This window comes from Stenella coeruleoalba, assembly GCF_951394435.1.
Source record: "Stenella coeruleoalba genome assembly, chromosome: 3".
NCBI classification, from domain to species: Eukaryota; Metazoa; Chordata; class Mammalia; order Artiodactyla; family Delphinidae; genus Stenella; species Stenella coeruleoalba.
The window spans coordinates 169629102-169656190 of NC_137148.1; the positions used below are offsets into that span (position 1 = coordinate 169629102).

Genomic DNA, 27089 nt, shown 5'->3' on the forward strand with positions numbered 1-27089 from the left:
CTCCACGTGGCCTCAGAAAGTTTGCCTAAAGTACTGGTCCCTTAGAAGGGGAAACTGAGGCCTGGGGTGACACAAGGCGCCCCACGACCCCTTACGGGCCTCCCTCCGGGCCTCGGGACTGCGCACGTGGAAAGCCCCGCCCCCCGCCCCGACCCAGGGATCTACCTAGGAGAAGGCGTCGGTCGCGGCGCCCTCCACGGTTCAAGCTCCCACCGAGGGTGCGAGGCCGAAAAACAAGCGGAAAACAGCAGCATGAAGACCCACTCCGGGCGCGCAGCCGTAGGGAACGCAGATTCCCACATTACTCGCGGCGCGCGCGAGGCCCACTACGCGTGCGCCCTGCCCTGCCCACGCCCCCTCGGTCGGCGGGAAAAGGAGGCGGGGGTGGTTAATGCGCAGGCGCGTGCTCCGAGCTTGGCCCGGCTCGGACCCGGATCCCGAGAGCTTCACCGCGCTGGGCTCCGCGCGCAGCCGCTAACTGCCCGCTTTGCTCGGAGTCGACTTGGCAAGTGCGCACGCGCGGGAGTTTCTGGCAGAAGGCAAACGAGCCCGGGCCGGCGCGGGGCCTTGTGGGAGGGCTTAAGGAAGTAAAATGGCGGACCTGGCGAACGAAGGTAGGGGAGGCGCCGTTGGGGGCCAGCCGGCGGCTAGGGAACGGGCGGCGGGAGGCCCGGGGGCCACAGGCCCGAGGGCTGAGCACCCCGGGGTGCGGGGGGCCTGTCTGCTCCGGGAGAGCGGCCCAGTGGGTCCCTCAGCCGTCCCCCATTGCGTCCCCTCAGGCCGGGCTCACCGGCCCGGCCCATCACTCCCGGTAGCCCCGGCCCTGCCACCGTCTGGCCAGACGGCTCTGGAGACGGCGGGGGCCGCGGCCCTGAGGCCCTTTCGCCTCGCAGGCCAGGCCGGGGGCCGAAGGGGGCGGGAGCGCGGCCTCAACGCCTCGGCCTCGGAAGTAAATGGATCTCCGGGCCTGGTCGCGGGCCCAGCGCGCCACGCTCCCTCCCCGCCCCCTCGTTCTCGGGGACCCCGGCTTTCCCCCTTCCCCTGCCTGGCTGCCGAGCCGGCCCACCCCCCGGTCTGTGGGCTTCTCATCCTCCGCGGGCCTGCCCCACGCCGAGGATGGAGAACGTCTTGTTTGTTTTCACTCCCACCCCCAATTCAGCCCCCCAGTTCCCGCCAGTTCCCTCGGATCCTTCCTGGCGACCCGAGAGTCGCGCCTCGTCTCCGCTCATTTAGGTCCAGCCGCAGGGTGTGAGCCACTGAAAGCCCTGGCGGCTTTTCGGCCCTTTTTGTTGGTTGCACTTCCAGAGGGAGAGACAGAGACTGTGCGATCCCCTCCTCTGCGGAGCGCTTACATCCTGGGTGAGCGATTTTGACAAGGTTACAGTTCCGAATGGCCCAGGGAAAGCGCCGCATCAGCCGCTGTCTGATGAAATCAGCCGTGGCGTTGAGATCGCTAGTAGCTTCAAGACCTTCTGAGGCCTATTTTTAGCTCCCTCCGTGTCTAGGTGCACAGCTACAGGCAGGCCATCTACCTGCCTGGCCCTGATTTTCCCCCATACCCTTCTCCCTGCTGGCCTGAGGTTTGTACTGAGCTGCACGAGTGCACGAATGACAATAATAAGTGCTCACCCTGGTGGAGCATTTGGAGTGCTACCAGGTACTGTTCAAAGTCTTGGGCGCGTGTGATCTGGAGTAACCCTCGCTCCTCACAAAAACTCCCGGAGGAAGGTACCGTCGGCTCCTGTTCTCCATGAGGAAGCTGAGTTAGAGTGGTTAAGTTACTTGTCCAAGGCAGGTCACACAGCTAGTGAGGAGCAGGGATGTGGATCAAGGTGGTCTTGATCACCACCCCCTCCCGCCACGCAGGCCGCGAGTCTTTGATAAGACAAAGGAGCCAGTGGAGGGTTGAGGCATTCCATTCACAAGATGCATTTGCAGGCAGAACGGGGACTGGATAAATGGGAGTCAGTATGACGCACTCTGTGTATTTGTGTACTGGGCTCATTCATTTTCTTGAATTCAAGACTCCTATGCGACGTCGCGTTCGACATCTCCACTTGGATGTCCAATAGCCACATCACACAAAACCCCTGTCTTTCTCCCCCAAACCCGCCCAGCCCACCGTCCTTCTCCACTTGTAGTAAATGGCAAGTCCATCCTTTGAATGGCTCAGGCCAAACACCTTGACGTCGCCCTCGACTCCTCTTTCTCTCCCATGCCACAGCACATCTTGTCAGTTCTACCTTAAAAATCTTTCCGGGGGTGACCACCTCTCACCACCACCGCTGCCGCTGCCTGGGCCTCCCTTCCACCTTCAGCCAGCTGACAGTTTGCCAACCCCAAAGGCAGATAGCCCCTGAGACCTCCCTGTCCTCCTCTCCCGCCACTCTGTCCCCGACGGGCCCTGCTTTATCCACTCTGGCTGTCTCCACGTCCCTTGCATGGTCCACATCCTCTCTCCTGTATGCCTTTGGACCCGCTGGTTCCTCTGCCTGAGTCAGCCTTCCTGCACATGTCCCCACGCTCGCTTCTGCCCCTCCTGTAGGTTTTTACTCACATGTTCCCTTATCGTTGAGAACTTCTCTGGCCACCTATTTCAAATCGTATCCGCGTTCCCTATCCCCTCTGCCCCGCTTCATGTTGCCCCACGGCACTTATCACCAACCGGTGTGCTAGGTCTGCTTGTTTGTTTCTAGAACGTAGGCTCCGTGAGGGTGAGGATTTTTGTCTGCCACTGATGGATCCCCCACCCCAATTAGGATAGTGCCTGGCGCAGAGTAGGTGTCCAAGAAATGTTTGTTGAAGGAATGAGTGAATTCATCAGTCAGGACCTTCGTGGTGAGGTGTACCTTTGAGCACAAAGGGAAAATTATGGATTCCTGTTTTCCAGGGACACCATTTCTAGCATATGCGCTGACACATGAGCTGTCGATTGTAAATTGCGTAGTTGAACAGGTTAAGTGTAAGATGGAGAAGACGGACTGTTTTGTAGTACTTAAAGTTTTTGCCTAGTAAATGCCACACTCACCTAGTACTTTGCCTCTGACACTAGTTCTGGCCTAGCTGTCTCCAAAAAAAATCAAATCTTAGTGGTCTTTTATGCCTCTCATATCTCTGCCGCCCTTTAATTGGGTGTCATGTGTTTCTCCACTCCATTTCTGGTTTGGGCTTGCGCAGCCTGCTAGGATCTTTAATTTCTTATCCACTATGTGAACTGGGACTTCCTTGCCTATGCATTTTGAAGCTGTAGGGACTGCGCCATATGTGTGCTTTCCTACTTGTTGTTTAATCTCAGATGCTCTCTCGGCTTCTGCCTTTCCAAACTGGGATCCTAATCATAGCCGTCCTCACACCTGGGCATCTATAGAGACAGAAAACAGCACGGGCGACCCCAACGTGCAGCTAGGGTTGAGAAGCCCTGGCTTGAGTAGTACAGGTTAGGAGTGCTGTGCTTGTGTGGAAAGAAACACTTCCAGTTGTGTATCCAGTACGGCATCTTGTTGGCCCTCCTTACCATGGTGATCTCAGCTGTGACAGCAACTCCCACGGCCCTTTGTTGGTAGTCCTGTAGTCCATGACTATGAAGGTCCAACTGGAATGTTTCTCTCCTAGGAGTGTGTGAGTGTTGTACACTTGTATCCTGGGATATTCTCTTCTGCTTGGCATTTCGCTACTGATACATCCCAAAGTCGTTAATCATCCTGTCTCTGGAGTTATTCTGCCTTGTAGACCGGCATCGGGTTTTGAAGGCAGCGTTTGGTCCCTGGTAAAGGTAAAGAGACTGAGAAGAGGGTGAGCAAAGTGTATTTGAGCTATAGGAGATCTTGGATTCTAGATCCCAGCCTTAAAAGATACCATGTGCAGGGCTTCCCTGGTGGCGCAGTGGTTGAGAGTCCGCCTGCCGATGCAGGGGACATGGGGGTTCGTGCCCCGGTCCGGGAAGATCCCACATGCCGCGGAGCGGCTGGGCCCGTGAGCCATGGCCGCTGAGCCTGCACGTCCAGAGCCTGTGCTCCGCAGCGGGAGAGGCCACAACAGTGAGAGGCCCACGTACCGAAAAAAAAAAAAAAGATACCACGTGCACATGACGCCTTGCCAGCCTGCGGACGCGCAGGGTGGAAACCCAAGAGACCGTATAAAGCAGGGTTCTCGACTTTGGCCCTATCGACATTTTGGACCTGGTGATTCTCTGTTGAGGGCCTGTCCTCTGCTCTGTAGGATGTTGAGCATCATAGCAGCATCCCTGACTACACATAAGATCCCAGTAGCACACACCCTCCCCTGCACCCCTACCCCAGGGGTCGTGACAACCAAAAATGTCTTCAGACATTGTGTAGTGTCCCAGGGCAGGAGGTGGGGAGAATCACTCTCAGTTGAGACCCTCCATATAAAGTGATGGTTGGGCACAGGCTTTGCATTAGAGCCGGGTTTGTGTTTTTACTCTGCCTTGTACTCTCTGAGTGACTTTGGCCAAATTCTTAACTCCTTTGAGCCTCAGTTTTCTCACCAACAAAATGAGGATAACAATGATCTTATCTATCCCATGGTTGCTGTGACCCTTGGCTGAATTAACGCATACAAATTCTTTAGCGCCTATCTCAGCCCAGTAATAAACAGTAAATAGTAGCTATTTTTACTGTGGTGGACTTACGTTACAGACACATTTAGCTGAAGTGCTCAAAGCGAAGCAAGAGAGGGCAAGAAGTGAGTCTGAACAGTGCAGGTGAATCCACCCCCACTGAATCCACCCCCTGGGGTGAGCCCAGGATGAGAGGCAGCCAGAGCTGGGCTGTCCGTCCTCTTAGGTTCTGTCTTGACTTTGATTGTGTGATCATCTAGGCAGGGGCTCTCAGCCTCGCCACTCTAAGCATTTGGGGCCAGATAATTCTCTGTTGTGGGGCTGTGCTGGGCATTGTAGGATGTTGATCAGCTTCCCTGGTCTCGACCCACTAGATGCCAATAGCACCCTCCCCCCTCCCCCAGTCATGTCAACCGGAAGTGTCCAGACATTGCTCAGTGTCCCCTGGTGGGGGGAGCCTCCCCCACACAGTTGCCCCCCATTGAGAACCCCTGATCTGGCCAGACCAAGTATTAGTCCAGAGATTTTCAAGGGTTGTTTGGTTTTCATCAGTTCTCACCTTACTTTTTGATTTAAAACCTAACCCCAGAGAGGATGGGATGCAGCTGAGTTTTTATTGATGAGCTAGAACTCAAAACAGTTGGAATCCTCAGTTCACTTGATTCTCACCACCCCCTTCCCCTGCCCTAAACTTAATTCTTAGGAGAAGTGAGAAGCAATTTTTCAAAGTTTTCATGAAGTTATGATAAACATTGACCCTGGGGTTTGTCCTGAGGTCAACTCTTGCATGCCTCTCACACCCGGGGCAGATGGGGCCTGGCGGTAGCTGAGGGTGCCATGCTAAAGTCTTTATGTACTTGGAAGAAAATAAGTTTTGACAGGGATCCTGTGTATAGACAGAAAAGCTTGCAGTTCTGCAAGTTTAAAACTTCTCCACCACGTCTGCAGCCTGCCTCCCAGTTAACTGGAAAATGGACTCACCCCAGCAGTCCCGTTGCCTGCGGGCATCATGGGGTATGAGGGCCAGTCGGGATCTGCTGTGTGCTTGTACGCTGAAGGAGCTGGAGAGAGAGGAGGCGACAGGAAGTTCCTAGGGTCAGAGCCAGGAAGCTTAGAATGGCCTTGGGAGCGGGGACCGTGTTTGGGGCCAGCCAAGGGGGCATTTTAGGTACCAGTCGAATTCCTGCTTAGTAAGTGAGTTCAGGCCCAGAGAATAGGCTGGGGTAGAGTGGGAAATGGGGGCCATTTGGGGAGCAATGGGATGCATCTGGGGGACTTGAAAAGGGCCTTTCTCATGTAATGGAAACTACCTGGGAAAGGCAGCTGGTATTGACCTGGCTGAGCCTTGGTAGCTCTCCATGGTACTTTGAAACCATCAGGAGGCAGATGGGTTTGCTTCGTTGTCTATTCAGGATCTGGTGGTAGTGCTGGCAGCAAGCAGCAGGGGTTCTCTGTTTTGTTTGAAGGGGTTTGTTTTTGCCACCTCGTGCAGTAACCTTCCTGTGGTTCCACGAGCCGTGTTCGGTGTGGCTGTGCACTGCTTGGTAGAAAACTATACAGCACAGAGTCTCAGAGTAAAGTCCCTGTACTCCACTTCATCCTTGGTTGTCTTGGCACTTGGTGCTATTGCGTAGCACTTGCTGTGAATATTAACCCTGACCGTGCTTCACGCTTATTTAAGGAGGTTGTGGAGGAGAATTAAAACTGATGCTTTGGCTGCACCATTGGAGATTGTTGCAGGAGGTCCGCAGTGTCTAGGACCCCACAGATGTTTTACGACATGGAGCCAGAGTCAAAAACCACAGGCAGAAGTTGTAACCTTGCTTTGGGGGCAAGCAGACATATATAATTTGGCTCATTTAGGTTTGTCTTTGTTTGCTTTTAATTAGGAGGCAATACTTAAGAATTCCGAGATTTCAGGGGAAAGAATAATCCAGGTTTCTGATTTCTCTTGAAAAACAGCAGCCAGCCTCAGCCTGCGTTCCTGCACAGTAATGATTTGCCAGGACTAAGGAGCAGCTGCCACCTTGAGATAGACTGTGCCTTCCTAGACACCGCGGTCTCCACCGACTTGCTTGGGACCTGGCCCACTTCCCCCTTTTCCAGTGCCTGCCTGACCTTGGCTGCCATTTGGGTTTCAGCCCTGTCGTAGCACCTCTTAGACAGATGCTTGGCCTGAGTGGGGCCTGTAAGGAGATCCATGTGGGTTTCTCCCCTGTCTCAAGCCTCAAAGGAATTTTAGACCGGAACTGACTGGCAGGCTCCGCTTGATAGCTTGTGGCACAGTCGGAAGTGCCCTTGGTTTGTGTCTTGTCTCTGCCACTTACTTGCCCAGGAGCTTGGGCAAATTGTTTGACCTCAATTCCTGCATCTGTAGAATGGGAACGATGCTAATCAAGTCTGAGGATTGTTGTGTGAAAGGAACATATGGCATGGGATTGGCCCACTGGTAGGTGCGGATCTATGTCAGTTACTACTGGCTGTTAGTCTTCTGATTGGATGCCTAGGTAGAGAGAAAGCTCCTTTCAGGTTATAGCCAAGTTTCATTGAGACATTCCAGTGGGATCTGTCCTGTGTATCGTGGGATGTTTGGCAGTGCCCCTGACCTCTACCCAAATGTCTCTAGACGTTGTCAGATGTCCCCTCGGGGGCAAAATCGCACGTGTTTGAGTACCCCTGTGTTAGGGGATTCTGTTGACCCTCCCCCTGCCAAGAGACTGTGCAACATAGTCATCTGATCTACTAAAGTCCTAGGATGCTGCACACATTTAAATACACAAACGGAGCCGGGAGGGAGAGAGGAGGTAATTCACAGATGCTGGGGCATCACCCTGGTTTGTGCCGTCTGAGCCACGGAGAATTTACTTTGGTGTATAATGCGAGTTAGGGGTCTGACTCAGTCTTTTTCTCATCCTCAGCACAGTTGATATTTGGGGTTGGATCATTTGTGGTTGGGGGAGCATCCTGTGCACAGTAGGAGGCTGATCAGCATCCCTGACCTCCATCCACTAGATGCTGTTAGGAACTCCTCCCCATCGTGACACCCAGGAATGTTTTCAGACATTGCCCAGTGTCCAGGGGGTGGAGTTGGGGGCAAAACAAAAGTGTCCAAGAATAAACTGTTTGCCAACTAGAGCTTAGGGCTCACCCTCCCAACCTTTTTTTTCCATTATGGCCTTTTGGCCGTTGTAGGCATCATGGACTTCATGTCCCCGTTAAGGGGGAACAGTGTTTTCCATGACCTTCAGCACTGTTCCAAGTTCCAGGGGGGGACCTTCTGAGATGCTCTGCATCTGGGCCATTCCCTTTCACGGGGGCTGAAGCCCAAGGCTGTGTCTGTAAGAGGAGTCGGCCTGTCCCAGTGTGCCCACCTCCAGCCACTGAGTCTAGGAGCCCAGCTCATCCTTTCCAATGGATCATTTTGACTCACTGGGCGCTCATTCTCCTGAAACCTGACAGAGACGACAGTGGTTTCTCCATGCACGTGTCTAGGCGGTAAGCTTTGCTTTTGCAGTACATTTTAAATGCCTTTGCTAAATTAAACTCCCCCAGGCTTGCCACACAGAATTTCGAGAATTCATCAGCCCAGAATTAACGCCTGTGTTGCATCTGTAACAGCAGAGCGGGAGTGGGGAAAACAGTTTGGAGAGTTTGGCTTCTCAGGTGGCAAGAGTGAGAAAACAGGCTACCGTTTGCTCAGAGGAGAAAGGATGTTTTGCAGCATTGATGTGGCCGCCGGGGATCTGAGAGTCCAGGGCCTGGGTTACTCATCATCAGTGCCACTTGGAGGGGGCCGCCTGCTTGTGGAGTCTTGTCAGAAAAATGGGGGTTGTGTTTGCTGACCACGTCGGCCACTGAGTGAGCGAGACGTGCTTCCACAGCTCAGGCACCAGCACGCTCTGTCTCCAGAATAGTCAGGCTCCAGCCGCCTCGCCCAGTCTGCAAGGCCACAAGACTTGCCCGAGCCTCCCTGTCACTGCCGCTTCTCACCTGGACAGCACCTGAGGGCTCCTCGCTGGCCCCCTGGCAACTCCTCCTGCCTCCCTGAGATCTGTTCTCCTCACCACTCCCAGGGTGATCTTCCCTGACGTCACATTACAAAACTTCATAACACGCAGAAATGGAAAGGATTCATGAGGACCACTGCCAGGGTGGTCTTTCAGAAAAATGAACCGGATCATATCACACCCCTGCTTGGACTCCTCACCATGCTCCCCCTCCCCAAATTCACCTCCTGCCCTCACCTAAGGGAACTCTGGGGTCACATGGGCCTCCGGGTTCTTCCTGTCCTTAGGATGTTCGTTCTTGGGGCTCCCTCTGCCCGGCATACTCCACCTTCACCTGGTCGCTCCTTCACACCCAAGGTTCAGATGGCGCCTGGGAGAGGCCTTCCCCCCGCCGCGGCCCCCTTCTGCCCACCGCCCTGCTCCAGCGGCCGTCTAGCGCCTGCCTCCAGGGTTTCCTCATTATCCTCGCACGCCTCCGGCTGCTTATTTTTCTCTCCTCTTCCCACTAGATGGCTGCGGCCTCGTTCACCTTTCCTCCTGTCTCCAGTGCCTGGTGCCTCGCACCTGGCTCATCGTGGGTTCTCAGGAAGTCGTGTTGCTGTGAGCAGGGCTTGGCTAGTGGGCCTGCCGTCGGCTCTCACCTCAGTGATCCCCTCGGCCTCAGAAGGGCTCAGGGGATTAGGAGAGACTGTTTGTGGCGAGGTGTCCCCGTGTCCAGGCAGCTCTTGGAAGGGGCCAGACCGGGAGGTGTTTATCATCGTTGAGGGCCTGGCGACTGGAGACAGTCCTGGAGTCCAAGACCCCTGCTTTGAGACGGCGTCAGTGTATCTGCAGTCTCTGTGGAATTCTAGTAACGGTAGTAACGCCAGCGTGCAATTCGGACTGCATGCCAGCCACTTCCCCAGCACTTGATATGCATCATTTCCTTCAGTCCTTCCGAACCGACTGGGGTGTAGGTACCACCCCTGTTGACAGACACAGGCAGTATGTGGGGAAAGCGTGTGTGAACTTGCCCAGGGTCCCAGCCGCAGGTGGTTGAGGCCCATCTGAACACACCCAGAAACCAGCGCCCGCGTTCCCAAACTTCATCAGTTGGCCTGCAGCCTCAGCAGATTTTCTGGAGTCCTTAGCTCTCCTTCCTGTGAGGGGATTTCCGCTGTCTTCACTGGAACTTTCCCCTGAATCTTCGGCCGGCCGCTTGCATCGATACTTCACCTCAGCTGTGCTTGTGTCGCGCCATCTAGTGGCAGAATAGAAAAGTGCTGTCAAAGCTGGCTCCCCGATTTCTCAGTAGTTTTAGGTGAGGTTGCTGACTTTGTTTGATGTATTAATAGGTTTATGGGGTTTTTCCTCGATTTAAGGCACAGAGGTATCCAAAGTGCAGGGTCTGCCCCAGCAGCTTGTAGTCTGAGTGGGTGGGGCAGGGGTGGAGGGATCGGAGAGGGCTGCAGGGCTGGTGCTTCTAGAAGTAAAGAAGGCGGATGTGGCTTGGCCTGAGAGGGGTTGAGGGGGATGTGAGGCACCCAGCTTGGAAGTCAGGCTTAGGGTTCTGATCCCACCTCTGCTGTTTACCAGCATCGTGACTTGGGCAGGGCACGTGTCTCTCCGAGGCCTCTCAGTCTTGTTTCGTGATTTGCAAATCAGAGACGATAAATAATTTCTATGCCATAGGGCTGTGATGACATTGAATGAGATGGAGTATGTAAAGCGCCTGCCTCCGGGTCTAGTTAGGGCCATTCAGCAAATCCAAGTGGCTTATTACCCCCGCTGTTGTCAGAAATGTAGGGTCATGTTAGAGCCCTGAAGAGTGGCTCGGGTTTCAGTAGGTGATGGTAATTTTGTGATGAAGAGCATCCCAGAAAGAAGGGTATAAGATGAAAGATATACTGTCATCTCCCAAAACTGGGCCCCCCTATGATTTCCATGAGACCAGTTGAGAACTGCCTGAGGAAAAATATATTCAAGTACCAAAAAAAGAATGAAGGGACCCACTGCCCACTAGCTGAGCCTGCGGTACACTGAAATCAGAGAGGTATTGCCTAGCAACAGCATGATTGAGATCAGTTCTACTCTTCACCAAAGAATTAGTTGGCGAACAGAGTTGACACATCGGTGACAAATTCACCTTTATGTTGCTGCACAGGACTGTTTATAATAATTCCTGAGAAAAGAAAGGACTCGAAGGCTTGAGATAGTAAGTGTCGCAGGATTAAAGCAGTTGGCACGTATTAACAGACTGTTGTTTGTGTTGGCAAGATGCTTTCCATATCTTTTGCACAGATAAGATTAAGACACATCAGCGCAGGATTAAAGCTCATTTTGCACAACTACCTTGCTGACACTTTGGACAAGAATTCTATGTGGCTTTCCAGATGGGGGTTATTTCCTGGCAGGTGTTCGATCCATCATTTAGGAGGGGAATAAACAGAACAGGCCAAGATAGTCCAGATTCCCTTCTCTGTGTGTTTTCCTGGGTCTACATATTTTCTTCTGTTTAGTTTAGCAGACATCCTCAGAGACGGAGGCTGGAGGCAGCCACGGGGGCGTGCCAGAGCTAGTCGAGGGGCAGGCCTGCCCGTGGCTTCTGTGTACTTGCCTCCGTGCATAGTGTGAAGAAGGAAAGCCTGCATGCGGGGCTGAAAACACACAGAATGTGTGTGTTTTCACCTTCGGTTGTGAATGTGTTACGTACAGTCTCCCACGGTTACACGCTTGACAGCTGCAGAGGCGTAGCGGGCCTCACCGTTAAACGTGGGTCTCCATTCTCTCCTCGAGGAGCCTGAGGGTCTGCCCTTGGTGTCACTGCATGCTCATCTGAAGCAGATGGTCGCAAGACTTGCTGGAAGCCTCGGGCCCACCCCACAGTCCATCGCTCACCCTTTAGTTTCGTTTGTACTCTTCCAGAGATGTTTGTCTAGAATGTTTACTGACAGCTGCTTTATTCCTGATGTTACTTCTCAAAAGAAGAGTCCCAGTTTCTTAGCTTCAAGGCCCACCTGAGAGGGAAAGATGGGAGGAAGCAAAATGGGACGGTGACTTCTCCCTTTTGCCCTTGCAGTGCGTGGGTAGTAGTGGGGGTCGGGGACCAGAGTCAGGCCCGCCTGGGTTGGAGACCCAGCCCCACCTTGGACAAGTCGCTCGCCCTCTCTGAGTCTCCGTTCCTGTTCTGTAAACTAAGGACCTACCTCCTAAGGTGGTTGTGAAGTTTCAGGACAGTGATGCGGATGAGGTGCTGAGCACCTAGGTGCCTGGCCCGTAAGTATTTTCTGATCAATGACTGCTGGCCTGTGTGAGAGACCATCCCAGGGTTCTGGGAAACCCCATCTGGGAATGTCCTCGCTGTGACTACGTGGCAGAGGCTGGAGAAGTCTAAAGATGGGATCCCAAGACCTCTGTCACCCTGGAGGGTGGGGACACACACCCTTCTACCCCGGGGCCACCTCTGGGGTCCCCGCCAGCTCCTTGCTCCCCTTCCCTTGCTTGCAGTAGGGACTTGGCCTCCTTTCCTCACATCCGGGCAGCTGCCGTCACCCACCCTCTCCCTAGGAGTTCCTCCTCCTTAGACTGGCTGCAGGGCAGTACCCACTGCGTCCCCTTCCTTGCTGGTCTGAAATAGACACAGGAGGCATTTTGTTTTAAGGGTTTTGCCACCAATCTCTGGGCAGAAAAGACACAGATGAAACCCTGAGTGCTGTACCCTGGCCTGCTTGTAGTGGTGGTATCAGGAAGCCCACTGTTTTAATTCTGACAAGTGTGGGGCTTCTTAAAACGCTCCTCCTTTGGACCCTCCTTACCCACTATCTGAGGAGGCAGTTTACAGGCCCTCTCCCTGACAAAGACACTGTACACAGATTACAGCGATGCCTTCAGGGTGGGGCTTTTAGAACTTCCCACGCACGCACCCACCCAAGCCATCCGAGGACTTTCCCTTGTCCCAGGGCCCCTGGTCAGTCGTTTCTGCTTTAGTAGAAGGGCCTGCCTCCTTGGCAACCCCTTTGTTACCCAGAGACCTCCGCTCCCTGCAGGGAGAATGGTCTACGGCCCTTTGGGTCAAGAGGCAGCCTGCACCTTAGGGACCCCCGACTTCTTTGGAGCCATCTTTGGTTCCTTTGCTCAAGATAGGAACTGCCTGAGTGTGATTGGTGCTTACCTGCCAGGAGCTTCTACGCTGGGCCATGCAGGTGTGAGGGATTGCACTCCGCTCCTCGCGCCCTGGGCTGGGTTGTTTCCCGTCTGTCTTTAAGGGAGTCCAGTGGTGCCACCCTGACCTTCCTCCAGTTCCTCCAGTGCTGCCTCATTCCTCCCCGCTCCTGGTCACCTGGCTAAATGCTGCTCCTTCCGCTTAAGTGGCATTTCCTTCAAGAAGCCCTCCCTGATCTGCTCCTTCTCTGCAGCCTCACCGGGTTGGGTGCCCCAGCTCCGCGGTCTGAGTGCCTTCTGTGCTTCCCCTGTGTTGTAACGTTCAACTAAGTCTGATGTCAGCTCCTGGCAGGCAGGGGACATGTCTCTCCATGTCACCACCACACCGTAGAAGCCAGCATGGTACCTGGTGCACAGTGGGCACTCAAATGTGTGGAGTCGCTGGAAGTTGTAGTTGACAAGTGACTGTCACGATTGCCTCTATGGACGTAGCGCGAGGTGCAGCTGGAGGAGTGGTTCCCGGCTCAGCTGGGTGGGCAGAGCACCCTGACAGTCACAGCCACGTCACCAGTGCCCCTGGGAGCAGGGAGGGGTCCCAGACATCTGGCAGAGGGGTGTCACAGGAGCAGAGATCTGCGACTTCCCACACCTGGGCTTACCTGTCTGTGCTTATCACCAGGACTGTGAAGGCCAGGTCCGGAACCCAGTCCTGGTCCTTGGGGATCACAGCTGAGCTGCCCCAAGGTTTACATCCAAAGCAGACAGTTGGGTGGAGGATGGCAGGGGACAGGAGGGAGAGCCCATGCTGTGGGCCGGGATGTCACCAAGGGGTGTCACCAGAGGCTACTCCTTCCAGCCTGTCCAGGTCTGTCCCCGGCCTCCTCGCCACCACCCACTGCCACCTGGGGGATCAGGGAAGCAGGGGTTTTCCCTTGCTGGGAGCTGGGATCATGGTTGGGCTCAGGCAGGGAGCCATCTGGGGCACAGGGGCTGAGGAGGGGCGTGTGGAGGAGGATGGGGGAGGGGTTCAGACCAAGAGCAGCCACCTTGGACTTGGCATCGGCACCTTGGGAAGCTGAGGTGAGGCCGACTCACCAAGTGTGTCCCAGACGGTAGTGCCTGTGCCACCCAGAGCAGGGCTGTTCTTTGAGGTGACTTGAGGGTTCCGAATCCCACCCCACTTCACACAGCAATGTTGGCCGCAGTCACCCACAGTTCTCAGGCCTCGTCACGGTGTTCCTGGAAAGGGGTTGCCTGGTCAGATAACTTTGGGGAACATTTGGTGAAACGGCTTTCTTTACTGTTGGTTTTCTTAACCCTTCTTATGTTGATGAGTCTATTCAACGCTCCAGGTGGGCTGTTTTTTTACAGACTAATTTGATCAAGGAGAATTTATTTATTTGGCTGTGTCAGGTCTTAGCTGTGGCATGCGGACTGTTTGCTGTGGTGCGCGGGCTTCTCCCTACTTGGTGCGCGGGCTTAGTTGCTCCACGGCTTGTGGGATCTTAGTTCCCCGACCAGGGATCGAACCCGCGTCCCCTGCATTGGAAGGCAGATTCTTAACCACTGGATCACCAGGGAAGTCCCAGGGAGCACTTCACAGAACCAAAAAACAAAGAAAAAAACACCTGGTGGACAGAATCTGGATCAAATAACGTGTATTTGGTTAACATTTTAATATTTTAGGTCTTTGCGGTGGCCTAGGTCTCTCTACAAATCTCTGGTGGTGGTTTTCCCTTCACTTGTGAAAGAAAAGCTGGACTGGGGCTTCAGGCAGTTCCAAGGAGCCTCGTTGCTTCTGTCCCCTGTTCGTTCCCCAAACTTGGGTTTCAGTTGGCTGGATGACGCTGCTTTTTCGGTGACAACCAGAAGCAGTGGTGATGTGGGACAGTTAAAGACAGTCTGCCTGGAAGGGGGCACGCGTGTGTTGCTGCCGTGGAGTCGGGACTAGCTTGCAGTTTACGGACTTTGGGCCCTAAAAGCGGATGAGCAGAAATGAAACACGCGTGGCTCTGATGCTTTGTGTCTTTGGTAGAGAACTGACCAAAGTTCTGTCCCCCAAACCTGCCCTCAGCAGGGGTCCCTGTGGCCCGCGAGGTGGGCTGCCAGGGCCCAGGCCTCCCTGGCCCCAGCCCGTGTGGCCCACGGCGTTCCACTTGCTCTCTGCTTGTTGAGCACGTGTTATGTGTGAGACTGCGTTTGGCTCTGAAGATACAGAGGCGAACACAACAGAGGCCCCACTCTTGTGGAGCTTAAGGTCCAGGAGAGGATACTGCCAGGGGAGCAAATAAGCAAATAGCATGTGCGCGCGCGCGCACACGCACGCGCACACACACGCGCACGCACACGCACGCACGCGCGCACACACACACACACACACACACACACACACACGGCCAAGTAAACAGACACACCCCTTCCCTTTTCATCAGACGTTTTACCCTGAAGTTTTCTGCCCCCGGCTTCCCGTTCCGCATTTTCCGCATTTTTCCCGTGATGCCTTGCACAGAACAAGGGCTTCATAAATATTTATGTGATCTCATAGCAGCTGGTGCTACCCATGTGAAGAAGTACAGAGGGGTTTAGTTCAAACATTTACTGGACGGTTCTTACACTGCACACACCAGGTGACAGGCTGCGTGCAGAGCTGTTTCAGATGCTGTGTCTGTGATCTCTCAGCATCCCTGACAGGTACCCTTGGTGTAACCCATGCAGGATATAAGCCAGAGCAGGCTTCAGGAGCCCAGTTCAAACTGGGAGCATCCTAGAGGAGGTGGTGTCTCTACCTGAATGTGTGTCTGCCACGGAAGAGAAGATGAGAATGTCTTGGAGGCAGAGGGACTAAGCCAGGCAGAAGTCCAGAAGCGTGGGACATGCTGGGGGCTCTTCAGTGCCACAGTCATGGTCGGTGCGGGGTGCCCATTTTGAATGGCCTTCGACCCTAGTCTGGGAGGATGTTGCCGAGTTGAAAGTGTGAGTTTCACACCAGTGGTTTTGGCTGCTCTGTGGAGGCCTCACTTCAGGGGGTGAGGGTGGAGGCGGAGAAAGAAGGGAGGTCTGAACTACAGCAGTGGAGGTGATGAGGGTAGGTCTGCTTTCCAAGCTCAGAGCCCCATGCCCCCCTCTCGCTGGCCTCTGCCCGCAGCCGTGCGACATGCCCCGTTACCGTGCAGGAGGGTTCCTCCAGCAGATGGGACCGCTCCCAGCTTGCGCCCGGACACTGCCGTGTGGTCCAGGAGGTGCTGGGCAGGACCTTTGCACCAGAGGCAGCCTCCTGCTGAAACTAATTCTGTTCCCGTCCTGCCCCGGGGGCCCACAGGCAGCCCCCCCGGGTGCCTGCACATCAGCCATCCCAGTTCCAGCACCAGGAAGCTCTTCCTCTACCACTCAGATGCTTCCTCTCCGTTCCAGTCCTTCCTTACAGCCTGGCAGTCATTTTCTCAGTGCCCCCCTTGCCTTACTCATCCCTCCATCAAATATTTGTTGAATCCCTGCAGGGTGCCGATTACTGTTCTCAGACCGTGGGACACAAGGGGAGCGAGGCAGAGGCTCCGATCTCATGGAGTTGATCCCTTACTAGGGGAGACAGACCATAATAAACCCACACACACGGTACATCAGGTGGTGATGCCTGCTAGGAAGAGAAAGAGAGCATCTTGGCTTCACTGTGAGGCCAGTCCTAGGTTTCTTCTACAGGGTATGGTGTGTGTTTAATTAAGTCTACAGCGGCTAGGCCTCTTCTCCCGGAGAGGCCGGAGGCTCTTAGAGACAAGGGACAGACAGAAGTCAAGCTCAGGCCAGCTTAACCAAAAATCAGCTTTTGCTGGCCTCACTGAAGAGTCAGGGTGGGGTGGGGTTAGCTTCGGGCCTGCTGACCCCGGGCCTCCAGCCGTGTCTCCAGGGTTCAGTTTCCTCCTCCATCCCCAGCTCTGCTTCCTGCTGGATTGGCTCTGCTCCAGGGCCGCTTGTGGTGACACCCAGCTGCTGGCAGCCCCAGCAGAGAAAGAGCGCCCCTTCCCCAGTAGCTCCAACGGAAGTCCTGGACCCGAGTCTCATTCGCTGGCAGCGGCCTGGCCTTATTCATGTGCCACCTTGTCCCCTGGGGCCAGGGCATGCAGTATTCTCCTCCTTGAGCCTGGAGCCAGGGTGGGCTCCATCTAAACCACGGAGGTGAGGAAGGCGGGGGGGGGGGGGGCCTAGGCTGACCAAAATCCCAGCTCCTTCCTGCACACCCCCGAGCCTTGCGGCTGGCGGGCAGTCGGTTGCAGAAGTGAGGCTGGAGTCTGGACCCACAGCCCCGGGTGCTAGGCTTATGGGGTAAAGGGCAGCGCCAGAAGGTGTCTGGGCTCGCCCGTGGTAGACATGGTGTGGAGAAGCTGCAGCTGTCCCCAGAGTCCCTCCAGCTTTCCTTTGCTGTCATTTACTGCCCAGCAGTAAGCACATTCATGCTTTCATTCGATCCCCCGGGTTTGTGGAGCAACTGTGCATCTGTGCTGGGGAGACAGCTGTCTTGGGAAGCGTGGAAGACCCTTCCACGCCTCCACCCTCCTCCCTTGTGGCAGTTTGGTCTCCTAGATGTCATTCACCCCAGTGGTTGCGTGGGCTGTGCCTGGGGAGGACTGTCGTGGTGAATCGGACCCAAGTGCCACAAGGCTTCAGTGAGCACAGCGGAGGGAATGGTCACCGTTGGTGGGCTGTGGCCCCAAAGTGAAGATTGGTGTCTGTCCTACTCCTCTGTAGGGTGGGAATTTTGGGGGTGGGGAGTGGGACAGTGTCCATTTGCCCATCTCGGGACTTGTCCTTTTGCCTCCCAGACCTTGTCCCTCCCACCCCCTGTCTTCTTTACTGTGGGTGATCGCCTTCGCCCCCTTCCCCAAACTCTGTTCTGTGTTTCCTCCACTCCTTTTACAACCGTCCCAAATCCTTCGCGTCGCCACCATCCGCCCCTCGGGCTCCCTGTCACCTTCACACCTGCCCCTCTCCCTTCACTCTTCTCCTTGAGGCTTCAGCACAGCTGCCTCTTCTCGGGAGCGTTTCCCTGATGCTCCAGACCAGACCCTCCGACCGCGTCCCCCACGAGCGCTCTCATGGCCCGCAAACTGTGTCCCCTCCCGCGTAGTGGTCCTGCCTGGGTAAAGCTGTGTGAGTGCGGGTTCCTGGTTCACCTCGGCTCCCCACAACTGAGGGAGGGGGAAGAGTCGTGCGAGTGCTCCCCAAATTCATGATCCCCCAGCTTCCCATCCACGCCACTCTCCAGGCCTCGAGTGCTGAGAGAGGCCCCAGGCACGCCCGCAGGACTCATGAGCGCACCCAGAGCCACGCGCCCTGGCCCCAGGCAGTAAGACAGGCGCCTCTGGGCCCCCCCACGGGTTAAGGCAGTCCTCGTCCAGAACCCGCTGGCCAGCGGCAGGGCCTTCCTGAGCGGCTGCCTGCTCGAGCAAGTGGCCAAGAGCCATGGACTCAGCTGCCTGAGAACGACCGGCGGCATCTCCCTGGTCCAGTGACAACATCCCAAAGGGTTTCTTCCTTCAGCAGCAGCTGTGCAAGATGGCCTTTCAGACTTCTCACAACTCCACACTTTTTTTTTTTTAACGGGCATTCACTTAGAGACCCAGGTGGAATGCAGGGCTGACTTGAGCGGAGTAAGCTCTCCAAAGAGCATGCGTCCCGTGGGCAGAGGTTGCAAATGGGTCATCCCTGGCCTCAGCTGGCCTGCAGATGTGGAAAAATTTAAAACCTAGGGATTTCCCTGGCGGGCCAGTGGTCAAAAATTGACAATTTCATTGCTGGGGTCCGGGTTCAATCTCTGGTCGGGGAGCTAAGATCCTGCAAGCCACATGGCGCGACCAAAAAAAAAAAAAAAAAAATGAGAACACTAAACTAGTCTCCAGCCTTTGAAATTGGGGACCTGACATCTCTGCGCCTCGTTCCTGCAGCACCACGGTTGGTGGCGCTGAGTAGCAGCCACCCGGGCACCCTGCAGCCTGCCACCCTCCACACCGCACTCCCTCCATCAGTGACATGGCCTGTTCTGAGTGAGTCTTGGAACCTTTTTATTGGTGTGTACATGCACACAGAAAAGTGCACGTATCCTACCACTGTGTAGAGTTTTTTCACACTGAACACTTCCCCTCATCCATGTGAAGAAACTGTTTTCTAAGCTATTTGATGATCTTTTGAGTTACTAGTTTTATACCAGGTTTGTTTTTTGTTTTTACTTATTACAAACGAATGTAGCTTTGTTTACTGTACGAATATAGTGTTGGGGGGAAAAACACCAATTTTTCTTTTTGCAGAAAAGCCTGCCATTGCTCCGCCCGTCTTTGTGTTTCAGAAGGATAAAGGACAAAAGGTAAGGGGCCGGTATGTTCTCCCTTCACGTGGTTAACTCTGCCTTGTTTTCTCCCCAAGCTCTCTCTCCCCAGGTCGCATGGCCGAGGAACCTTCTGCCATGGAGAAAAAGCCCGGTGGCTTTAGGTTACCATGGCACGAGGTTAAGAGGGGGTGTGTATGGACAGGGCTCAGAGACCCTGCTTTAAAAAAGCAGTGGAAGAATCAGCTTCCTTCTCATTCCTAATGATTTGCTTTAGAAGTACTGCTGTGCATTAGGAAATCTGGTAGGAGGGAGAGAAAGGGGGCCGGGGACGGGGGGAGGGAGGAGAGGAGAGGGAGCAGTGCTGGTTAAGGGGCAAGTAGGACCTTTAAAGATTTTCGCGGGATTTTTTTGGCCCCAACCAACTTGCCATAAATGCATTTTGAACAATTAGTAGTCAGCTTGCATTATATATTCACCACCCATCTTTGTTAGGTTGCTTCCCCCTTCTTGGGCTTTAAATGTCTTGTTTTCCCTGATGTACCTCGCCTAATTCATCGTGATGAGCTAGCAGCCCGTCAGAGGACTGGTGGGTGCATGCGGCGGTGCCTTCCCACAAAGTCGCGTGTGGCTGCTTATCTTGAAGTCATTGGGGTTGTCTCCCTCCCTGAACGGATCAGCCTGGAAGGTCCGGGTTGTGTCCAGAGATGGTTGGTGTTCTGTGGTGATGCCTCCCAAGCTTGTATGAGGACTCCCCCTATTTGTCAAAAAAATGGATGGTCCCTGCCCTCATGCCTGGGACATGACAGCAGGTGTGATGTCATAACCACAGCAAGATTTCAGGGTGACCAATGCGCTGCGTTGATGCAGGTGTTCTGAAACCCGTGTGCGTCTTGTTGATGAGGACAGCATTTGAGGGCTTCTCGGCTCAGGGCTGTGACGCACAGACCAGGTGCTCCGGTGGATATCCAGTCCCCCCACAGGGTGGCCAGCTTTGAGTTTGGGGGCTGCTGGCCTGGCGATTTGGGACTCCTGGCGGCCCAGCTGCTGCTTGTAAACCCTGCCCCTTGGCCTGAAAAGAGAGCAGCCCCAGCGTTCAAGGGCTGTGCCGGGGAGGGCGCAAGTGCGTGGAGGGTGCGGGAAGGAGAAGCGGCTGCCCTGAGACCCCTACCTGCACCCCCGCGCAGGGTGTCTTCTGTGTCAGCTGGGGCTCATCTGCTAGGCTTGTTCTCAAATTAATCTTTCCCGTTGTTAATTCTTATGCCGAAGAATCGTTTTAGGAAACAAAACAAGGAAATGTTCTTCCCTTTTGGTTTCAGTTTTCCGAGTGGTATTTTCAAGATACATCAACCTCTGCCGTCCCCTCTCCCTTGGGCCCTGACCAGTGCATACATGTGTTTTTATCATTTGTCCTTTGGAAGTTCAGTCACTGTGAAGGGGCTTGATGTGCTTCTGGCTTTTAGAGGTGGGTGTGTTTGGTTTCTGCTTCAGATGTAAAAGTCACTTCTCTTAGGTTTTCCGTAAAATCGGGATTTTCTAGAATTTTGAGTTTTGTTATGATTTTCTTTTGAACCACTTTTAGTTTGAAACAGGGGTCAGCCAACTAAGAGGGCTGCTCCCACTGCTGTTTTTGTCAATAAAGCTTTATTGGCGTTCGGCCCCGCCTGGCCCGTGCAGAGAGCTGAGGCCACACCTGTGCTGTCCACAGCAGAGTGAAGGGGTTTGGACTGAGACCAGTTAGCCTGCAAAGTCGAACATATTTAGTATCTGGCCCTTTACAGAAAAAGTTTGCCAACCCAGATTTGAAACAAGTAATTGGAATGAATAATTCTTAAAACCTGAAGACTTTCTGACAGCCAGCAGGGTGAAACGCTAAAACGTAATGTTTATTTGACTGAATTTAAAATGCTTTTAAAATGACTAACTCTTATTTCAGTACTGTTTTCACGGTTGAGGTGGTTCTGTTGCTTCGTAATTCAAAGGCTGACTTACACGTGTCACCTTCAGAAGGTTGATGCCAATTACATAAACGGGGTGAGGTTGAACCCGAAGAGTCTCCAGGGAGGTGCTCGTCACCGTGAAAACGTGCACATCAAAATATTGACTCAGTGCCAGCTCTAAATGGGCTTCTAGAAATAACTGACCTCCAGCTCTTCAGAGTTCGCCTGCTGTCACCCTTGTGTGACAAGATCATCGGAAGGGCACGGAAAACCTCTGCGTCTAACGGCAGAGGCCGGAGGAGCCTGCATGTCCGTCGGGGCCGCCCTCTGAGCTGCCGGGTGGGCGGCTGCCCAGTGGACACAGAGCCCTCCTCCTTTCTCTGCTGCTATGACAGCTCGGGCGTCGGGCGGGAAGGAAGCGGAGAGGCTTGGACAGCCGGCTCCATGGCCGCGTGGCTCCCCGGCCCAGGGGAAGCGACGGGAAGGTAGGTCTGCAAGGAGTGGCCACGACACTTCTCACAACATGACACCTTGAGACCCTCCCAGCTTCCCCCCCTTGCCGCGATTTCAGCCCTCCCTCCTCACGCCACAGTAGCAAGAGTTGGGAAGATCTGTTCAGGTTGCCGTTGTTTTTTTCTGAGGGAGCTTTTATTTTCCCTTTTCAACTTTCTGTTTTTGAAAATTTTTTCAAATCCTCAGTAAAGTTAAAAGAATGGTACTGTGGACCCTTGGGTATCCTTCACCTGGCTTCACCGTTAACATTTTTATCATAAATGCCAGAAACGCTCGACTATAAGTTGCACCCACCTGACAGTTTTCCCCTAAATACTTCAGCACAAGTGTCTCCTAGGAATTCTTCTCCATGGCCCCAGTGCCATGGGCACGCCTGAGAAAATGATAATTAATTCAGAAATACCCTCTAATAGATAGTCCACATTGAAATTTTCCTAATTGTCACCTAGGTCTCCCATACAGCTGTTTTTTGAGCCACTTTTTGATCCACAAAGATCAAGAAGTCCCGTTGTCAACTGTGGGAGCATTACCTTCTTTCAGTAAATGATCTCTAAACCACCAGTGCCCCAGTGGGATGCACTCCAAGAGCCCACAGCCCCCTTCAAAGGCTTTGAAATCAAAAAGAAAAAAATTAGGCTGCCAGCCCAGGCGTTTTGGTGTTGGTTTGGTGACAAAGACACACAAGATTTTCCGTCAGTCCCATAGACATTTGGAGTTGCATTTGCAGCAAACCACAGCTTGGTGGTGGTGGCCTGCCGGTGGCATCCCTTGGTCTCAGGACAAGTCGTCAGATCCTCCCACTGTTCCGTGTTAGAGCATCGGGCAGCAGCGGAACTCCAGTCCTGACGCCCGAAATGCAAACCTGGAGCCAGACTGACAGCACAGGAACTGTCTCTACTGCTTTCCTGTTCTTGAGCTTCCTCAAGATGGCGCTCTTCACAAAATGCTTGCATTTCCACGCATTTGTGTTTTAGGGGCAAAAATGAAACCTTTTCTTAACTGGCTTGAATGGAGACAGACAGTTTTTTTCTCTTTAACGTGAAGAGAATTTGAATCTCCTTCCGTAGTTTGTTTCACTGTTTGTGACGACTGAACGTTTCTTTCATTTACTTTATTTTCCAAATATTTGCTAATCTGAAGGCAGAAGATTTTGGGGTTGCACTGGCAGGATAATGTCCATTTAGCAAAAAGGCAGAAAGCAGTTACAGCAGCAGTTGGGCAGGAAGCAGGGTGTCACCGACAGCACTGGGAGCTTACTGTGTGTGTAACAAGCGTACCCTGTATGCGTGGTTTTCTGTCAGCCACGTATATTTTAGGATGATGTCAAAGCCTGCCAAAATCTCGATGTCCGATTTTAACAAACATGTTGAAAAACTGCAGGCTCTATCTTGGTTCCTTAGAGCTTACTCAGACCCAAGGAGAAAATGCTGGAATGGCATTTGTATTTCTTTTTGGTCCTCCGACTTAGGCTTCGTCTCTAGTCTGCCATGCCATGAGGGCATTTCTACATTTATATTCGTAAAGCAGGGATTTTAAAAAAAAATCCAAGTGGTTCTGAACAGAGATAGGCAATTTCCCCTAGAGCTCTGGGTTTCATTTTCTCTTGAAAATGGTGTTAAATCTCTAGCCATAAAGTAGCAGCAGACTGGTGCGTGGACCAGCCTCGGTGCCTTGGACAGGTTTGAGGAATGGCCTGGGAAGGAGGGCCTTTTATGTCTTTGGCTCGCCCCTGCATAGGAAGAGTCGATTTGGGTGGCTTTTTTAGATGGATGGATGAGTTGTGTTGCTTTTGCTTTTTCGTAAGAATGTTTGAAAGTTCTCTTAAAATCCTCTATGTAGTTCCTTTCATCTAGCAGGCTCACACATTTAAAAATAGTCCCAAGTCCTATCTGAAGAGGTTTCAGTCACTTCACAGGCAGGAAGAACACAGCCGTGTCTGCAGGGAGGCAGGGTGGCCCCGTGGTCATTTAGTTCACAAAGCGAGAGAAACGTGTGGTGGACGATGCCAGGCAGGAGGCTTGGGGACCGGAGCCCATGTATTTATAACAGGACACCAGCTCTGTAACGCACCTCTCAAGAAGAATCTTGGCCACAGAGCCCTCAGCCCATGGAAGCCCCTTTAGAATCCCAAGAACCACCTCAAAGGATGCCGGGGGGGTCTGTGCTTTTGAGGACGAAGACTTTGGGGACCGGCTTCCCCTTACCCTGGCTGTTTTCTAGATAAGCCCTGGCTCGGAATGTGCAGTGGGAGTCTGGGAGAATTGTAGGCCGAGGGGCTCCCTCCTTCAGCCGGAGCCCCACCCACCTGTCACTGGTACAAAACCGGCTCTCTGTGTGTCTGCCAACTCGCGGGGTCACCCCACACCTGCGCTCGCCGAGCAAGAAAGCATTCCTTTCCTCTCGGGTTTAAGCGGCAGAGATGGGAAGGTGCTGGCGGGGCCGCAGCCAGTGCAGAAGCCCTGGCCCCACCGCCCTGGCTCTCCCAGTGGCCAGACAGGGTGCTGGCGCCCACCTCCCCTCACGAGTATGTTTGAGTGGATGGGTAATTAAGCCCTGGGGACAGTTTGACACAATTGCCCCTGTTCCCCTCTGCTAGAGGCACCGCCCCCGTCTTGGTCACAGGGATGTTTCCTCAGTCACTGCCATCGGCAGAGGATCTCTGTGCCACAGGGGCCACCTTGCAGTTTTCAGAAGGAGGGTCCAACTTCTTGCACACCTCAGAGCTCCCTGCCAGGTCCGACAGCAGCAGGTCCGCGCTCACTGCCCTTCTGTCAGTGTGGAGGGCTGGCTCTGTGGAGCAGAACGCGGTAGCATGTGCCGGCTCTCTTGGCCTGACCTCCCGGGCAGGAGCTGCTGAAGGCCGAGCATCTCCAGACCTTCCCCTGCCCCCCTCCCCTGCCCCGCGTTGCTGGCTTTATTTACATTGAAGGAAAATTGTCTTTTTTGCTCCCAGTCCTCTGCAGAGCAAAAAGACTTGTCGGATTCGGGAGAGGAGCCTCGGGGGGAGGCTGAGGCCCCCCACCATGGCACGGGTCACCCCGAGTCAGCTGGTGAGCATGCCCTAGAGCTTCCTGCCCCCGCTAGCGCTTCAGCCAGCGCTCCTGAAGCCCAGCTTCCTCCTTTTCCACGAGAACTGGCAGGGGTAAGTCCACCTCCACCCGGCATCCCATGGCCCGGGGCTCCCAACCCAGACTGGCCCCTTTCCCTCCGGGCCCCTCAGATCCACACCCCAGGTTGTCAGCAGCTGATGATAACTGAAAAGATAACAAAGGCCCTCTTCAGCTCCCTTTAATTCCTGCTGCCAAAAAGTCAGGAAAGAGGAAGTCCCCTTTTACATTGAGACTTTTCTAGTTGGGGGAACATTTACCCATAGCCAGAAGCTAGTCCTGGTTCCTGAAGGAGGCGAGGGGGCAAAAGAGGAATTGAGTAGTGGGGTAGAACCTTCCACAGCAAATTCGGCCCCTTCTCCCTCCTTCCATTTTTCCTTCTCCTCTCCCTGAATTTGGGCATTCAAGTTCAGTTATCTTAGAAACACAAAAGGCTCCGGCTTCCTTGACCTATAGGAAAAGGTGTCTACCGCAGATTGCTTTGCAAGACTGGTTGTGTTTGGACCGTGGTTGGGCTGTGAACTGCTTGTCTTCAATCAAAGCAGGAAGAAGAAGAGACTCTTCCTTTGAATCCAGAGGGAATCCCTTGAGCCCTTTATCTTTGTATTCAGAAGGCTTTTGAAGATTATAGGTGGAGAAGATTGTGAGCTCTCCAGAACAAGAAATGTCTTGAGTTTTTGGAGTTTGATAAATTGGGAAAGGTAAACATTAGCCTACATTCAGGATCGAAAACCTCGTCGTCTCGGTACCTAGTGACAGAGTCCCCCATTCTCATGACAGGGGAAAATGACTGTCAAGAAAACAGAGGATCCCGCTCTGCCACACTGAACCCTGGGCAGCCTTGCAGGGTGTCACAGTCCCAGGCCTTACCCCAGACCTTTAGCGGTTCCCTGTGTCCCATCACCAGTCTCCTGTGTCCTTAAGGAAGCCGCTAAAATTCTCTTAGAGCCACCAAACCCTGGGATGCGCAGGAATAAGTGATACTCAGGCAAGGTGAGGTTGGAGCCAAACTTTAACATTCTGGAGGGATCCGTGTGGGGCGGGGTATGGGGGAGTCCTGCGTGGCATAGAAGTGGGCTTGGGGTAAGGAAGCCCACGAGAGGTTCCGGCCCGAGGTGCTTACACCAGAGAGTTCTGGGAGCATAGTCCTCACACGAGGGCTGACAGCAAGAATTCAGAGGCTTTTCAACTTTTGGGCTTGGAGGCAGAGCAGCTGCTGGAACCTTCTCCCAAATTGGCCGTTATGAGTTTCATGCCTTCGGCCTTTGCAGGTACATGTTTTCAGTTCCCTGAGAACAGATGATCTTTGTGCGGATCTGCCCAGGAGACTGGGCCCTTCTGCTGCTGCCTGGGTTGAAAAGCACGGTTTACGGAGCATCTCCCGCTGAAGAGGTTGAGGGTTTTCAGTCTAGGGTGGCAAACAGTAGAGGCTGTGTCACGGCAACTGCCTTTCCAGAAGCGAGGCTCTTTCAGGCCCCTTACTTCTGATGACCACTTGGTGAGACAGGGCCTGTGCAGGAAGCACCCTGGGGGCCTCGCCTTCAGGCTGTGGCCGGTCCAGGCAGTGATTTCTGAAGCCTGGCCGGTGGAGCTCGGCTCCTCATTTCTTTTGGACTGTGGGTCAGAGACTCTAATTCCGAGACATTCAAGCAGTGCCCCAACTGGCAAATGCAAGGTCAAGCGCAATGGCAGGGAGCCTGGGATGGTTGTTACGTCACGTGGGAGAGAGTCGGGGCTGGGGGAAGCAGTTTCTGAATGTACCAGCGTCGTAGCCAAGGCCATGCCCGTGACATACACGCGCGTAACTGTGGGGATCCCAGTTCTGTCAGAAGTCCCAGCAGCGTGACCATCACATCACTTGTGACAGCTCTGAGTCAACCAGGGCTTTCTCTGCTGATTAGGCATCAAGGCAAAGTAACCTTTGTTTTTTAGGTCAATTAGGGCATAGATCAAGGCAGATGGAACCTGAGCCCAGCTTCTTCCCGGGCTGAGATGTCTATGGCTAACTCGGACTAGTTGCTTTTGCATCAGAGCAGATTTGGAGCTTGCTCTGTGCCACACTGGAGTTCAGGAAACACCCACATGTTACCCGACAGGTCCCATCCCTCACGTTTAGTCTCTTCTTTATTCCACAATCCCTTGAGCGAGTGTAAAGCTGCAAATTCTTTATAATAAATAGTGGCTCGCTGAATTGTTGCCTATAAAGGGCCCTTATCGTCTTTCAGTCTCATCAGAACTCTGGCCATTGAAGACTCAGTACCAGGAAAAAGTCTCAATATATCAGACTTCCTGGCTCTCATAAGGCAGCTTGAAGGAGACCAAACCACATCCAGATTAAGTTGTCCGTTTGATCCGGAGAGAGTGAGCGTTCCCAATGCTCACTTGGAGGCTGGCTGGAGTCTACCAGACTGAAGCTCTGCATCAAGGCACTGCCGAGCCTGAAATATGTTTATGAGACCCACCAGGAAGCTTAGAAAGAGTCTGGACCCA

At 53.8% G+C, this 27089-nt stretch overlaps 1 protein-coding gene across 3 annotated transcripts in view; it reads left to right on the forward strand.

The window, feature by feature from the left end:
- Positions 1–502: 502 nt before the first annotated feature.
- RANBP3 (RAN binding protein 3) overlaps positions 503–27089 on the forward strand; it is a 54629-nt gene continuing 28042 nt past the window's right edge. For 2 of the 3 annotated variants that reach the window (XM_079916739.1, XM_079916740.1), the window contains exons 1-3: positions 503–614; positions 19023–19078; positions 24446–24634. In XM_079916739.1, coding sequence (XP_079772865.1) covers positions 593–614; positions 19023–19078; positions 24446–24634 — 267 coding nt within the window. In that variant the 5' untranslated portion in view covers positions 503–592. The remainder of the gene's footprint in view (positions 615–19022; positions 19079–24445; positions 24635–27089) is intronic. The other variant, XM_079916741.1, reaches the window with a different exon arrangement.